Source organism: Zootoca vivipara, chromosome 11, assembly GCF_963506605.1.
Source record: "Zootoca vivipara chromosome 11, rZooViv1.1, whole genome shotgun sequence".
NCBI lineage: Eukaryota > Metazoa > Chordata > Lepidosauria > Squamata > Lacertidae > Zootoca > Zootoca vivipara.
Window position 1 is genome coordinate 11,354,862 of NC_083286.1, and position 15,799 is coordinate 11,370,660.

The 15,799-nt window shown below is 39.8% G+C and overlaps 1 protein-coding gene across 1 annotated transcript in view; it reads right to left on the bottom strand.

Annotated features, from left to right (window-relative positions):
* The window catches only part of SHC3 (SHC adaptor protein 3), a 52,405-nt gene extending 39,768 nt beyond the window's left edge, over window positions 1–12,637 (bottom strand). Inside the window, exon 1 of the mRNA XM_060280121.1 lies at window positions 12,083–12,637. Within this exon, the coding sequence (XP_060136104.1) occupies window positions 12,083–12,604 (522 nt within the window). The 5' untranslated portion in view covers window positions 12,605–12,637. The remainder of the gene's footprint in view (window positions 1–12,082) is intronic.
* Between the last annotated feature and the right edge of the window lie 3,162 nt (window positions 12,638–15,799).

The window sequence follows — 15,799 nt, forward strand, 5'->3', positions numbered from 1 at the left end:
GGGAGCCGACGTACAGCTTCCAGTCATGTGGCCAGCATGACTAAACTGCTTCTGGTGAACCAGAGCAGCGCATGGAAACACGGTTACCTTCCTGCCAGAGCGGTACCTATTTATCTACTTGCACTTTGACATGCTTTCGAACTGCTAGGTTGGTAGGAGCAGGGATCAAGCAACGGGAGCTCACCCTGTCGCGGGGATTCGAACCGCCGACCTTCTGATCGGCAAGCCCTAGGCTCAGTAGTTTAACCCACAGCACCACCCGCGTTACTTGCCCAAAAATAAAAAGAAGAAGAATGGATACAAGGACTTACGGAATATGCAGAAATGGCAAAACATAGTGGAAAAATAAGATTTTTTTTTTTTTAAAAAAAACCTTTTTATAAAAGAATGGAAATGGTTTATTGAATATCTACAAATAAACTATAAATAGATAAGAACACTGGCAGGTAATAACCTGCAGTTTTATAAGAGTATATATTTAAAGTAGATGAAAAAATGAGTAATTTAAGTTAATTTGGAATATGCAGAAAATATAAAAAACAAATTTAAGGAACCGCAGAGAGAGGGGGAAGGAAGTTGCTTTTTGAAATGTTAAAATGATTGTAAATTTATTGAGATCTATTAAACTGAGAATCATAAATAAAATAATAATAATAAAATGAAGTGGGAAGTTCTACTACAGGTTTCCTTGTGGGATCAGTGTTCATCAGGCATGCATGTTTTTGCAATGTCCATATGATGCCATTGACTTCAAAATGCCAGCCCAAATCCCACCCTTTCCTGTTTAATCTGGATTCACCCTTCCAAGCTGGGGATTCAATAAGTAAAAAAATGCTGCCAATAACTCATTTGCAATATCTCAATTAAGCCCCTCTATGGAAGCTCTCTTCACCTTCAGAGAAGAAAAAGCAAATGGTCTAGATGACCTGTTTATCGAGCATTCATTCTGATTTAACTGGAAGGAGGGTGAAGTGTGCCTTTATTATGATTTTATGATATTATTTACTGTGCCTTTATTATGATTTGTTTGCAGAGAGGACAGAAAGCAAGTGTTATCTGACATTTTCCAGTGCATTTTCCCATCACTTTCCTTATCGCCAAAAGCCTAATCTTCTTAGGAAGTGGGTTTGTTGCAAAATTCCTCCTGATCAGCTGGAATGCCACAGCTGAAATTTGCTGGTACTGTATGTGATTGAATTCACAAAATAGAGATTGTCTAGATCAGCGGTCTCCAGACTACGGCCCGGGGGCCACATACTGCCCCCGGGGACCCCCACCGCCCGCTGCCACCGCCCGCTCTTACCGGCGTGGTGTGGCGTGGCTGCCGACTTCCGACCCGGAAAAGCGACGGAAATAGCTTGTGCGCACATGCAAGTGTCATTTCCGGTGTACTTCTGGGTCAGAGGAGGCTTCTGCACATGCGCACAAGCTATTTTCGGGAGTGTGCCAGAAATAGCGTTTGCGCATGCGCATGGGCGCGCACAGCTGCGCACTCCCACGCACGCTCCCCCAACCTCCAGCCCACCACACAATCGGCGTGGCGGGCATCCGGCCCAAAGCCAGGTATGTTTGGGGACCCCTGGTCTAGATTCTAGAAACACCCCTAGACTGTGTCCATTGCCATTACCCATTTTCAATTCAATTTTCAGAAGCAAGATGCACATTACGGTCACAATTTCTTCGCCACCTCATTTTAAACGAGCCAAGACTACTTGAACAAAACAGATACTGTCCTTTAGGTTATGATCTCAATCTCAATCTCTCTCTCTCTGTATGTGTGTGTGTGTGTGTGTGTGTGTGTGTATACATATATATATATATATAGGCAAAAAAAGCAATTCTTTAAATGAAAACTGGGAGGCTTGCTGCAAGCTGCTAAATTTTAGCAAATCAATTCAGACAGATAATAAGAAAAGCAAGGTTAGCACATTAAAGTTTATATTTGTTCATTTCCTGAGCCATAGATAGTGCTCATTATAATACATCAAACTGCATGGCACAAGTTAATCAATGTGATTCATTTTAAAAAAAACAACAACAACCCAATGGCAATGTGCAAAACATTTAAAAATACCAAGATCCACTTCACCCACTGCATGTTGGCAAAAGATTTTCCTGCAGCAGGTGGTCGGAGCCAGTCACAGCTCCTTCTTGTAAATCACAGCATGAAACTGTCTGTGGTAAATAGGTGTTATTGCACGAACATATTGTGTCCGTGCACACATCACTCTTTCGAATAGTGAATTCAGACAGTGAGCGCAGAAAGGGTTGCAAGCCGAAATGTGGCTACTGAAAAGCAAGGGTGGGGTGTGGGTTCACATTAAACGGCTATAAGACCAACATACTTTAAAAACAGCAAGACTTAATAACCCTCTCAGCATATAAATAAAACCAACAGTTTTATAAGTAAACATTTTAAAAAATAGAATTACATATTTGAGTAGGCTTGAGACTGTGGATGTGGGAGAGGAGGGTTAAACTTTCCCCTCCATCTACTTTTTTTTCCAATCAGAGTGCTCCCCTAAAGCTTCTATTTGCCCCAGAAGCGGCGGAGGGGACACAAATAGGTGTCATATGTTTTGTTCAATGTGGCGAATAACAGCTGAAGCAGGAGCAGAGGTTATTATAGGAAATTTTGCAGGGGAAAAGGTTAAAACTAAGCAATCTGAATCAGGCCTCCTTTGGAGGCTATTAACACCCTCTGAAGTACTAATAAACAATGGTTATTCTCTTCCTACATAAAACACATCAGTAGGTGTATATTTGTAGGTGCAAGGGTGCAACTGTAGAAATTCAGTATTTAATATTGTTCTTAAGAGTATTAGAGTAATATTAATATAGTGCTCAATGCTATAATATCTCATGAAAGAGTGACCAAAGGAAGAAACAAAACAATGAAGATTTTTGTGGCACCTTAAAAGCCTATATATATATACAGTATATACTATGGTGTAACCTTTTGTGGACTGGAGTCCAATTCATCAGATGGAGTGGACTCTGGCTCGTGCAGACTTATCCTGTAATAAATTTGTCAGCCTTTAAGGTGCCAAAAGACTGTTGTCATTGCTGCAACAAACTGGCATGGCTTCCCCTCTGGAAATTGTTCTAACAAATCAATACCCCTCTAATGGCCATTTCTCATTATAGACCGTGCTTGAGTATGTGCCCTGTCCCGGATTTAAAAAGAAAAGGAGGAGGCAAAAGAGATGGGATGAAAAATTCTAAAAACATAAAGCACCACCCGGCAAGAATTTCCCTCCATAAATCCCCATTAAACTGAAAACGGAATTGCAATTGTTTATTGCTACGTACTTTACTGTTCAAAAGCCAACAAGAATGTTATGCTTTGGCTGTAGTGTCAACTCAGAAAAACAGCAACTGCTACAATCAAATGACATGGCATTGAAATGTTTTCAGGTTATTTTAATTTTCTGTCTACTGTTCTTTTCGTAATTGCTTGTATTAGGGCTTTCGGTATTGTGATACAATGTAAAAACAAGCAAACCAAAAACAGATATAAAGTAAGACAAAAGAAACAAAGTACTGGAAAGAGGATTACTGTATGTACGTACAAATATCCGAGACAATTGACTCACATGGAAAATACATTGAATAGGAATGAGAGGATGGAAAATGTGAAGAAGAGAGGGAGAAAATCAAGTAAGAATGTCTTATAGCTTAAACTACAGTGGTATCTCGGGTTACGAACTTAATTTGTTCCGGAGGTCCGTTCTTAACCTGAAACTGTTTTTAACCTGAGGCACGCTTTTGCTAATGGGGACTCCCTTCCGCAGCGTCGCCAGCACACGATTTCCGTTCTCATCCTGCGGCAAAGTTCTTAACCCGAGGTACTACTTCCGGGTTAGTGGAGTTTGTAACCTGAAGCGTTTGTAACCCGAGTTACCACTGTATATGCTTTTACTCTTCTCCTGTGAGGTACATCTAATTACATCAACTTGCCAGCTGAGTCCCAAAGCTATGAACACCGTTCTGCCGCTGAAACATCTACGTAGGACCAGTCACAACGGTCCCACCATGGACCTAATACCACAGTTCCTAGTTTTTCATTGGATCTGTTACTGACACTTTGTTCCTGCCCTGATGCAGTTGCACCAACATCATGCAAACTCTTTAAAACAGATGCCCAGTAAAGAGGTAAGGCGTTGGCAGAACCCTATCGGATTTTGTTGCATGGCATCAGAAGCCATTTCGGCACAGCCAATGTTGATGCGACGATTCCCCCTCTGTTGCTTATCAAGGACGTTTAGGGGCAACGCTAGTGGTAAACTGGGCTGAGAGGACAAATGGTACTCTTTAATGGATGAATTCAATTCCAGAAATGACTTCAAAAAAAAAAAATCAATCCCCACAACGCACACACGTTGTTCCCCTGCCTCCCCCAGTGCATTGGAGCTTTTTTTTTTTCCCCCTGGCATTTTGCAATGCTTGCGATCAACCCTTTGTCTGTTTGGTTCTTTTAAATAAATATAGCTTTTAACTAATTGGGTCATTGCTCAGATCGCTGCTCCAGGGAGCACAGTCCGGCGGCTCAAGCGCACAGCCCAGCACTGATGCCACGTCAAATCCGTATCCAGCCTTGGAATCACAGGGCAGCCTTGGACAGGATGAAGCCTTGGAAGAGTGAAGCTAGAACAGGCTCAAGAGAAAGAATGCAAAGCAATATGTGTACGTAGTAAAGAATTATTGCTGTAACAGCCAAAGCTAAAGAAAGGGATACCAGAACTGATTTGATTAGCACAGCAGAGAAAGGAAATGGTTTTACTGAATGCTACAGCAGAAACGGGTGTGTGTGTTTTAAAAAAAATGAAACAAATTTGTACGTACTTAAATATTGTGCTTCACCTATCACAAGATAATACCAAAAAAACAACCAAAAAAACCCAAGTTCCCATACACAAACACCAGGATGCATTGTTTTATACACTGTGCATAGAAACCAGGACATATTTTTGAATTCTACTGCGTAGCTATGAGTCAGTGTGTGTTATTTTAGGCTCCCCTTTAAATAGCACAAAAACTGTTTGCAATTAATTGCCTGATCGATGTCTGAGGCGGTAACGTGTAGCATTGCACTTCAAACACTTCTTAAGAATGCACTATAAATAAGTGATAGCAAAACCATAATAGCAACTATTGGACAAATAGTTGCGATGCAAAAGAGATGAGAGAATAGAGGCGGACAAGGCAAGCACGTGCAACATTCCTTTGTGCATCAGTTCAAAGTACAGTAGTTTGGATCTCGTGTCCAGGTCACTTAAGGAAGTTGGGGGTAGACTTGGACCAATTGACCTACCTTAAGAGGACCGTAGCAAGAATTAACCAAAGAGACAATCGGCAAAACCATCTGTGTAGAAGAGACATGCAAATGGTTTGCAGTAACAACTATTCCCATCCCTCTTTGCAAAGCCTTGCAAAGCATCTCTAGAGAGTGGAGAAGCCTTCTGAACCGTATGGAATGAGGTGCAAGGGCTATTGGAGATACTGAAAAGAGATCATTGCTAGTTTGGGATATGTTCAGAGCCCACACATCTGATGGCATAAAAAAATTGGCAAAGTCTTCTCAAGTTACTTTGGCCATTATTCCAGGTGGGCTTACATCTGTATTGCAGCCCCTAGATGTGTGTTTAAATAAACCTTTCAAAGACCGTGTGTGAAAGATGAGGCATGAATGGATGTCATCTGGTCAAGCCCGACTGACAAAAGTTGGAAATCTGATGAAGCCCGACATAGAATTGATACCAAACAAAAGGAGGCAACACGTCGACCAATTCCACGGGCGAAATATATCTGTTTTTAATCTATTGTAAACTGTAACAACATGCGAGACAGTGATCCAATGTAATCATACTGTTTCGGTTTGGTCTTCTTCAGTTTTTTAACTACAAAAAATAAATCAAATAAATATATATCATTAATTATGTCATACTATAATTGTTATAGTGATTTAATTTCCGACTTATTTATAGTGAAGGTTAGTTCTCCTATGTGTAGACCCACCCCTCATGTATTTAAATATTTTTTTAAAAAAATTGTTGGTCTTCATGTTTTAAGCAATATGTTCCTCAAATTCTCCCCCATCCCTTATTGTCTGCTTCGGCCAATTTCCCCAAAGTTTGTGTTTGTGATGTAGTTGAGATTCCTGCATTGCAGGGGGTTGGACTAGATGGCCCTTGAGGTTCCTTCCAACTCTACAATTCTATGATTCTATGTTCTGGGCAAGACATTGATTTTCTGAAGGAAGCCTTCATTCCTACAATAGCTTCCTTGACTCTGTTGGTGTCCTCTTGGACTGCAGAGCAGGGTTGGGGAGAAATTCAATTCAGTTCATACCTAAAAATGAATCTACCTAATTCCTGCTTTCTGAAACAAGACATAAATTGAAACACACCGTTCTCTTGAAAGTCATACTTCCTTGCATGCTGCAGTGTATTTCTCCAGTCAAGTGATGTATGCAAAAGTGCATAGACTAATGGAAGGTGTGCATAAAAAATGCACATAGTCCTGAAAACAGCATACAAAAATGCATTACAAAGAAGGGAAATTTACTTTGCAAAAATGTGTACATTAGGCAAAAATTGCACTAAAATCCCAATGAATTTGTATGTGGATGGATATATATATATATATATATATATATATATATATATATATAGGCAAAAATTTTATGTGGATGTATATATAGGCAAACTGAATGGAATTTGAGATCTAAGAAACTGAAAGAAACTGAAATAGACTGATTCAATCATCCCTCCTGGAGGGCACATTTCCTAACACAGGTACAGTACACATTCTACCTGAGCTTTTATTATTATGATTTTGAATAACCCCATCCCCAATACTTTATGGAGAGTATTGGTTTAAAGAGGTTTAAAGACTCTCTCAAGGCAAATCTTTAAAAATGTAGTACAAACACCGACAACTGGGAAACACTGGCCTGCGAGGGCTCCAATTGGAGAACAGCCTTTATCAAAGGTGTCGTGGGCTTTGAAGACACTCAAACTCAGGACGAAAGGGAGAAGTGTGCTAAGAGGAAGGCACGCTTGGCAAACCCTCACTGTGATCAACTCCCGCCTGGAAACCAATGTCCCCCACTGTGGAAGGACGTATGGATCCAGAATTGGCCTCCACAGTCACTTACGGACTCGTTGTTAAGACCATGTTCATGGAAGACAATCTTACTCGGCTACAAGTGATTGCCAAAGAAGAAGAAGACTTTATGGAGAGATGTAGCCCTCTGGCCATTCTTTTCAGCTTCCTTTTTACCAATCCCTTCATTGTGAGTAAGCTGCCACTTTTGAAGTCAAATACAAATTCCTTGTATCTGAAGAAGTGTGCATGCACACAAAAGCTCATACCAAAATAAAAACTTAGTTGGTCTTTAAGGTGCTACTGAAGGAATCTTTTTATTTTACAAATTCCTTGGAAATTGTCCACTTACATATACTGTATATTGAATTTTATAGCACAGTGGCCAAGGGTGGTTCAACAATACCTACATCTCACAATACAGAGCAATACAGAGGATTAATACAGAGGATTACGGTAAATCCACATTCATGTCCAACAACTTTTAGGGTGAGCTGAGACTATCCTCCCCAACCGACTGTGAGAAGATGCAAGTCAAAGAAAATGTATAAATAGTCACTGGTAGTGATAGGAAAATCTGTTACTTTTGGTTCCTCTCAGTTTCTCATTTTTCCAATCTTAACTTCAGATCTTCATATATCCAAAACAGTTTGTGATTTCTTTTTTTAAAAAAAAAAGTCTTCATGAAAATTCATCAGCATTTTAGTGTGAATTTCTCCTAAATGCTGTTTTGCTTGCAACCTAAAAAGGTGTCCATTTAAATGGATAATTATTTGGCCTCTGTTTTGTGCACTGATTCTGTCATTGCTAATGAGCATCACAGAGAACATTTCTAGTGATGCTCAGTATGGTTAACATACATGTTTAGCATCCGATTAACATATTCATGCCACATAAAAAAAAATATGTGTCACAATCAGAGATAGTGATAATGAAAAATACTCTGCTTCAGTTCAAAACTCAGCCCGGATGCTAATTTCTAACAATTATCATTGCAAACCAGGTATTGCAATTTTTCTACTTCTTCTCCAGCATGGTTCATAATGTATGCTAATATGGATCTCTCTTCTTTGAATTTGCCTTCAACATGATATCCTGCCTCAGAAGTGGTATAATGTCTCAACAATGTGTCAGGCTTTTAAAAACCTTGGTTCTTAATCATTATATATTCCAGCTTCAGGCTGCAAGCCTATGTAGTTATGTGATTATTTATTTTGTCGACGGCTTGACATAGGGCTCTTTTTTTAATCCCACTTTTCTTTAATTAAAACACAAACATCTTACAGGACCACTGAAATCAGCAAGATGTATGTACACTTATGGTAACTGTGTAGTGGTCTGAAGGTAACTTGTTTTAAAATATCTCTAGCTTATCTCATTTGCACCAAAAGAAAGAAATAAAGCAGGAAGTTACACGCACAAACACACACTGCTTTTTTCAAAAAAAAAAATGTTTAGGGGTACTCTAATTTTGACTCAATAAAATCACCATTTTATAGTTCAAATCGGGGGAAATAAATACAATAAATGGACAAAAGTACAAAGATTTACAAAATGTTTAGGTGTATGCGTACCCCTGCATACCCCCCCAAGAAAAAGCGCACACACACACACGATAAATAGATAAGATGCCAAGCTAATTTTTATCCATTCTTCATTTGAAAGAAAGATGTGTCTCATACAATACGTGTGATTAGAAAAATCTTAATTTCAGCTCAGGTCCTGTCACAGGGAACCTCACACATAACAATTGGTGGCACACCCCCATTTTCATCATAAAGCACATCCACCCTGTATAATCTGGTCTGCACGAGCACCGGGATGTGGATGTATCTTCAAATGAGCATTTTCATTTTCATTGACTAGGTGCCTAGAAGGTTGATTCCACAAGTGGATTTCTCTTGTTCCCTTTTCCCTGTATACCATATGAACTAGCATCTTGCATTGCACAATGCATTTTGAATGTCTGATCAGAAAATTCTAGAATTGCTTGGGTTCCTCTTACCACTGAATTGTTGGGAACTAGTGTGTCGAACTACACAATTATAATAAAAAAAAACCGGTTCATTTTGCTATGTATCGTTTGCACTGACTTTGACACCGTTAGCAGATAGTGGAAATGAATCAGTAGATATTGGAAACGAAGGAAGATTTTCCCGAGAAAGTAGAAAGCCAACAGTGTAAAAGCTCTTATCATTTCACAGGATCAAAGGCTTGAAGAGGGGAACTAGAAGGGTCATGAAATTCAGCTTCCTCATCCTTATTTGTTCTGTACCTGGAACATCAGCACATCACACTTTCCCTTTACCTAATTCCTCCCATTTGCCACCCTTTAAACCCCAGCTTCCAGTCTCCATCTCCCAAAAGAACCATGCTGTACCCACAATATTCAGCAACAATGCCAAGACTCTTTATCATCACCATTTCTTAGAATTTCTATGAATTTTCAATTCTTTAGTGGACCAACTGAAGTCAAGCTACCCATGACTCCTAACAGTTAATGCCAAAGAAAGCATGCTGTTTCAGCCAAAAGCATATTATTACACTACCTTGTTACCACACTGGTATGAATACCCCTATCCTTGAAAATGGGTGGGTGGGTGAATAACATCTGTATTTTTAAGCTTTCCACTCTAAATTGTTTTGCAAGGGCCATCCAAAATCAAATACTAAACAGTCTAGCTATCTTTCAAAATGTTTTAAAAGCCAGGGTAATATGACTAAAGCAACTAAAAAGTTTTAGAGAATGACCACCTTTTTAATCTACTATGATTGTGTCTATAAATAAAGCACGGTGGACGAGACGGGCGAGGAATTATGAAAGCCTATTTGACGAGGACAGAGCATCATGTTGAATTCTCACCATTTCTATTGTTGATAAGAGTTTGCCATCTATTTGGCAAAAATTTATATCTTTCTGACAGGAGCCACCAAAAGTACTTGTAGTTTTTCTGTCCCCTGTAAAATTATAGCCGTGTTGATAGTTAATAATGAACTACCCTTTCAGTGTACCCTGCCTATGTGCTGGTTTTGAAATTTTGATTGGACAGAATCCCTAAAATACAAAAATGTTTTTTAACGTGAGAACTTCTATTCTCATGTGTATGAATGCTGCACTACCGGTAGTAGCTGAAGAGTCAGATATAATACGTCATCATGACATGACTTACATTTGACAGTTTATATATCCCTGGAATCAATGTTGTGACTTTTGAAAAAATATATTTCTTGTTTTCTTCTTAGTTCTCAAGTGATTGTGTCATAATCCATAAGCCCTTGTATTCACATCGTCTGTCTACCGACAGTGGCCTGGTACCCATCACCCTTTTCGAGGTTCTGTAAGTCAACATGCATGCTTAGAACCTACACTAACCACAGCTGGGTGGGAGCCATCCTCTCAAAGGTACTATTACCAGTGGTTGTTTTTCAGCCAGAGCTCACAGGAGCTCAGTTCCGGCACCTCTCAGGTGGACGCCATTGCCATTCTAAGAGAACAAGGGAGAAGTTCATGGTGAGCTCTGGCACCTCTTTTTCTAGAAAAGGGACTACCACCGCACTGACTGCCACCACTAGCAATCGTATCTTGCCAACCATAAAGCACAAATATTGCACAAGTTTCTGGAATCAGGTGAATTTTGTGGGCAGCAAAATACTTCTAAGGTATGAGATGACAGAGAACAGCTAGTCTGAAGTACAGTGTCAACTTACATGCCTCCCTCATCGTCAAATAGCACACAATATGTTCTGAAAGGTAGCGATGAAGATCTTATTTCACTTCATGTGCTGGGGTCATTTTAATATGGGGGGGGGACATTGCCCTTTTTAGAGATGCTTCCTAATGAACCCACTTGTTGTAATTGCCATCGTCAAACAATCCCCACACCTCTCATGTCTTCCAAAAGCGTGCAGTCAAGGTAAGTATTTAACAAGATATTTAATACAAAATTACAACCAGTGGGACTAAGGTTAAAGGTTTGCACATTATAGCACTACTTGGAATACTGTAGCTTTCCCATTTGAAAGCAACAGAGCTATCTCTCTCTCTCTCATTCTCTCTCTCTCTCTCCCCCGTATATAAAATTTTTGCTTAGTCCTTTAGGATACAACAAATTAATGTTGCTGAAAATCAGTACAGTTACACAGCAAAGAATTTATTGTTTGACAGAGTGATTTTTCAACCAGGTAACGGAGCTCACATTGACATCTCTAGTTGCTACAAAATACCGTAAGCCATCAGTCTCACCATAATGCCTTACATTCTACCTGGTCAGAGTACACTTTTAAGAACACTGAAATATGTCTCAGCCATATTGGCCTAGAAATACCCTGGGATTTTTGCTCTGCGCCTAAACTATCAGCGTACTGAAAAGAAATAATGTTAAAAGTAGCTGAAAGGCTGCTATGTGAAACAGGACTGCATTTTATCTGCACCAATTGGAAAAAGAATATTCAGGTTTGCTAAATATGACAAATACTGCAAGCTGTGGGTTTTTTCTCCACCAAAAAACCCAAACCACACACATACATTTGCAAATGAAACAGACACACACACTGAAGATATTTCATGCTTGAAATACTGCAAAGGATAAGCACAGGTTCAATATGCATAAACTCTTGCTTCTTCTATTAAAGGTTGCTCCCGACATGTGAGAAATCATGATGCACAATAAATTTGTCCTATTCTGGGGGAGAGGGAAACCGAAGACTTTTGCTTTAGAAATATTCCTTTCCCACTGTTTTAAATCATGTTAACTGCCAACGAGTCAGCATGCACGCTTCCTTAATTAAAACAAATTAACGCAGATTTCTGACAACGTCTTTCTGCTCTTAACCATCTTTGCCGTGCTCCCAGAAATGAAATGTGCCAAGAGAAAACCTTCCAGCCTGCCTACTCGGCTGCTGAAATAAGAAAATTTCCCCTACCACTACCCTCCAATTGATTAAAACAATAGAATGGAAAAGGAAACAGACCAACCTTCACAATGTACGTCACTCCAGGTCCCAGGATCTTCTCGTTCGAATGAAGCCACCCTTGGGAGACTTTGCTGGCAACATTGTTCCCTTGATTCCAGTCTTCGCCTCCCAGGTCCATTTCCTCTGACCATGTTTTTTTCCCCGTGTTCATCTTGCTCTTGTCCTGCTGAGAAGACGGAGTGGCAGAGGCAAGGTTACATGTGTTGTCTGAAGCCTCTGCTGCCGAGCTCCCCTGCAACTTGGAGACAGCAAGCTCCTTCACTGCAGATGAGAGGTTCTTGATACCCGAAAGGCTGCCTGAATGGGAGAGTTTCAGGTGGGACACTTTGTGCATGAGAGTGCAAATGGCGGTGGGTCCATCTTGGTCCTTCTGGAGAACCTCAGGAGAGACCAGGTACGGCGACGGTGTTGACGTTGGACCAATTGATGAGACCTTGCTGTTCATGGACAAGTTATGGATAAGATCGTCGACCGATGTCACCGAATCATTCCTGAAGCGGTTATATTTGGTACGTTGAAGCATTCCCTTCTATCACAAACCCTGCATATGTTCTGACAAACCAGGGAACTCCTGTGCTAACATAGCAGGTGATGCAGAATATCAGCGATGGATAGTGAACATTTGGCAACAGGGCAGGCTAGTAATAACAATAATAAAATTGTTAAGATTTTTTTTTAAAGGGGGGAATTTTTGCTTAAGGTTCCATGGTCAAGCTGGGTGCAGCGATAGTTTTCTGTGCAAGAGAACGATCCCAGTCCTGCTCAGAGCTGCCAAGTCTCTCACAGCAAAAGCATGACTCACACAAATGAGAAGGACCCTTTTCAACAAAAGGCTCAGTGAACGCTGCAAATCACTTCCTGTAGGGGGAAAAATCCACCCACTTACAACACACCACCACCAATCAATTCTCAAATTTCCTTTTCCTCTCTTAAACAGATTCTCCCCCCATCTTTCCTCCCTACCCCAATTTTGCAACCATAGGTGAGTGCCTGCAATAGTTCTAAGTATAACTGCGTTAACCTCCCCACCACCATCCAAACTACTTTTTCATTTTAATTCCCCCCCCCTTCTGTCCTGTTCTGATGACTTTATACAACATGCCTTAGGCAGGAATGAAGTAACAATTTCATGAATAACGTTCAGGCAAACCTACCAGCATACAAATACACAGAAGGATTGCAAATTCTTCTGTGTGGGTTGAGAAATTTATATGGTAAAAAAAATCTAGTCTTTTTCTTTCAGGTAAGCATTAAAACTGTCCTCCTCTTCATCATAATTGCCACGTTGCAGTTTTTCTTTAAAAACCATAATGCCATTATGCTATTGCTTTTTTCGCTTCCAAGAGGAAAAATTTCTTTGGGAGGGTTTTTTAATGCAACATTACATTAAAAACTTTTGGCTGGGCAAAAAAAATGCTGCCAACCGTGTGTTTGGTGTGTGTTTGGTGTGTGTGTGTGTGTGTGTGGCAGTGGCAAGAGGCTGCTGAAACAAGGTTGCTTCATCTCTCACAATTTAATGCAAAGGAGATCTTAACCTTACCTCTCGATACTAAATTTCAATATTGAAAGCTAAGAAATACGAGAGGAATTATTCAAGAGTACTTAAGGCAATGAGCTGATGCCTAGCTTTCAAAAATGAACATGAATACAAAAGTAAATACTTCAATGCAGTCATAAAATGCACTTACTTGAAAAGACACATCACACCTCAACACACACCAAATCCCCTGATTTGTTGCAGGCATGCAAAATTTAACATTAGTCTGACAACCCAATATTAAACATACACTAAAGGACTGAGATTTGTTTAAGCAATGTATGAATTTCAGTTACTTATGCTGCAAGAAAACAGATTCAGAATGGCACCGCGACTTTTTGAAAAGCAAATAAATAAAACTGCAACATGCAAGTCAACAAATTTTTCCAGAGGATAGCCCACACTCCTTTCTCGTACTAAAGGCTTAAGTACGGAAAATGCATCAACGCAGTAGCATGCTTCACTGCAAGTATTCTATGAGAAGAATTCATGATACATGAATGAAGGCAGCACCTCTGATCCCAGTAGCGATGAATGAAAATGTCCTATTCATTGCAAAAGCAGGTTTCTAGTGATCTGCAGAGTAGCTTTTCAGCACACTGCAAACCTGCTACAACATCCAAACTGCATTCATTCCAACCCCCCCCCCAGCTTCCTCCTGCTACCCTAGCAACAGCAAATATACATCGTATAGATCATTTCTGGTCTTGTGTTCAGCAACAAGCCGGAATCTCTGTCATTCAGAAATGATTCCCTTCATTAGAAGTAGATTTTCTTTTATAAAAAAAAACCCTGGAAAATGTGAATGGAATTCTGTATATCTGAATGAAAGAGCTGGCTAGCATAGCAGCATTTCTGTGAATGAAGCCCGGCCTTGCAGCCTCTGCCAGGCAATCCCTTGGATGCTAAGTATCTCAGCCAATAAGAAACAGTCTGGATGACTCATTCAACAAAGACTCTCTAAATAGTGGAGTCTTCCATTTCACACACAGGTAGAATTTATATATATTTATATACACCAACTTCAAAAGATATAAACATGATATTCAAATCAAAAATACATACTTGTTTGCAGAAGGTATTTCAAGGTATTTTATTTTTATTAATTTTTTTTACAATGTGCATTTGAACTGTTTGGGTGATGATGTATTTCACCCCTCAAATAGTCATTTAGTTGGTTTAGGCATCCTGAGGATAGGAACTGTGACCATACATACTGTACTTAGATGCCTATGAATTCACATCACCAGGTACACTGGGCAAAATTCGGCCATGGGTCACCTCCCATGTAAAGAGAAGCTAAAATGTTTGGTACTTTTCAGTTTAGGAAAAAAAGGTGGTTAAGGACAAAAGTGATGTTAATAAAAGGATGCTTGGTGTTGAGATAATGGATAGAGAAAAGTTTTTCTCCCTCTCTCATAATACTAGAACCTGGGTCATTCAATCAAAATGACTGGTCCAAGAATCTAGGCAGACAAAAGGAAATATTCTACATGGTACATTGTTAAATTATGGCATTCATTGTGTTGAAGGCAAGTCGTTTAGATGGCTTTAAAGTCTGGGATAGCTCACTTGGTAGAGTATGAGACTCTTAATATCAGGGCCAAAGGTTCGAGTCCCGCGTTGGGCAAAAGATTTCTGCACTGCAGGGCATTGGACTAGGTGACCCTCGCAGTCGCTTCCTCTCTACAATTCTATTATTCTAAAGTGGGATTAGAGACATTTATGGAGAATGTGGAAGAGCGATCTGAAGTTTACAGCATGTTATTCCTTGAAGAAGAACTACCTGAAAATGATTTACAGGTGGTATTTAACTCCGAGTAGACTTGCTAAGATGTATAAGACTGAATCAGATACGAGCTGGAGATGCAATGAGATCGAGGGAACATTCTTTCATATATATTGGACCTGAAAAAGGTAAAAGAGTATTGGGAAATAATTTATAATGAATTGGGGGAAAATGTTTAAAAGCACTTTTCCAAAACACACAAACACAAAACACCGGTCCTTTTTGTTGGGGATAATTCAGATGGAAATTCCCAGGTGGAATGGAAATGGAAAATGGAAAATGAGCGAGGTCCCAACTAAAGAAGAATAGCAACTTACACTGATGGAATATGCGCAGCTTGCAGACCTAACTTATAGAATAAGAGAACAAGAAGAACATACATTTAAAGAAGA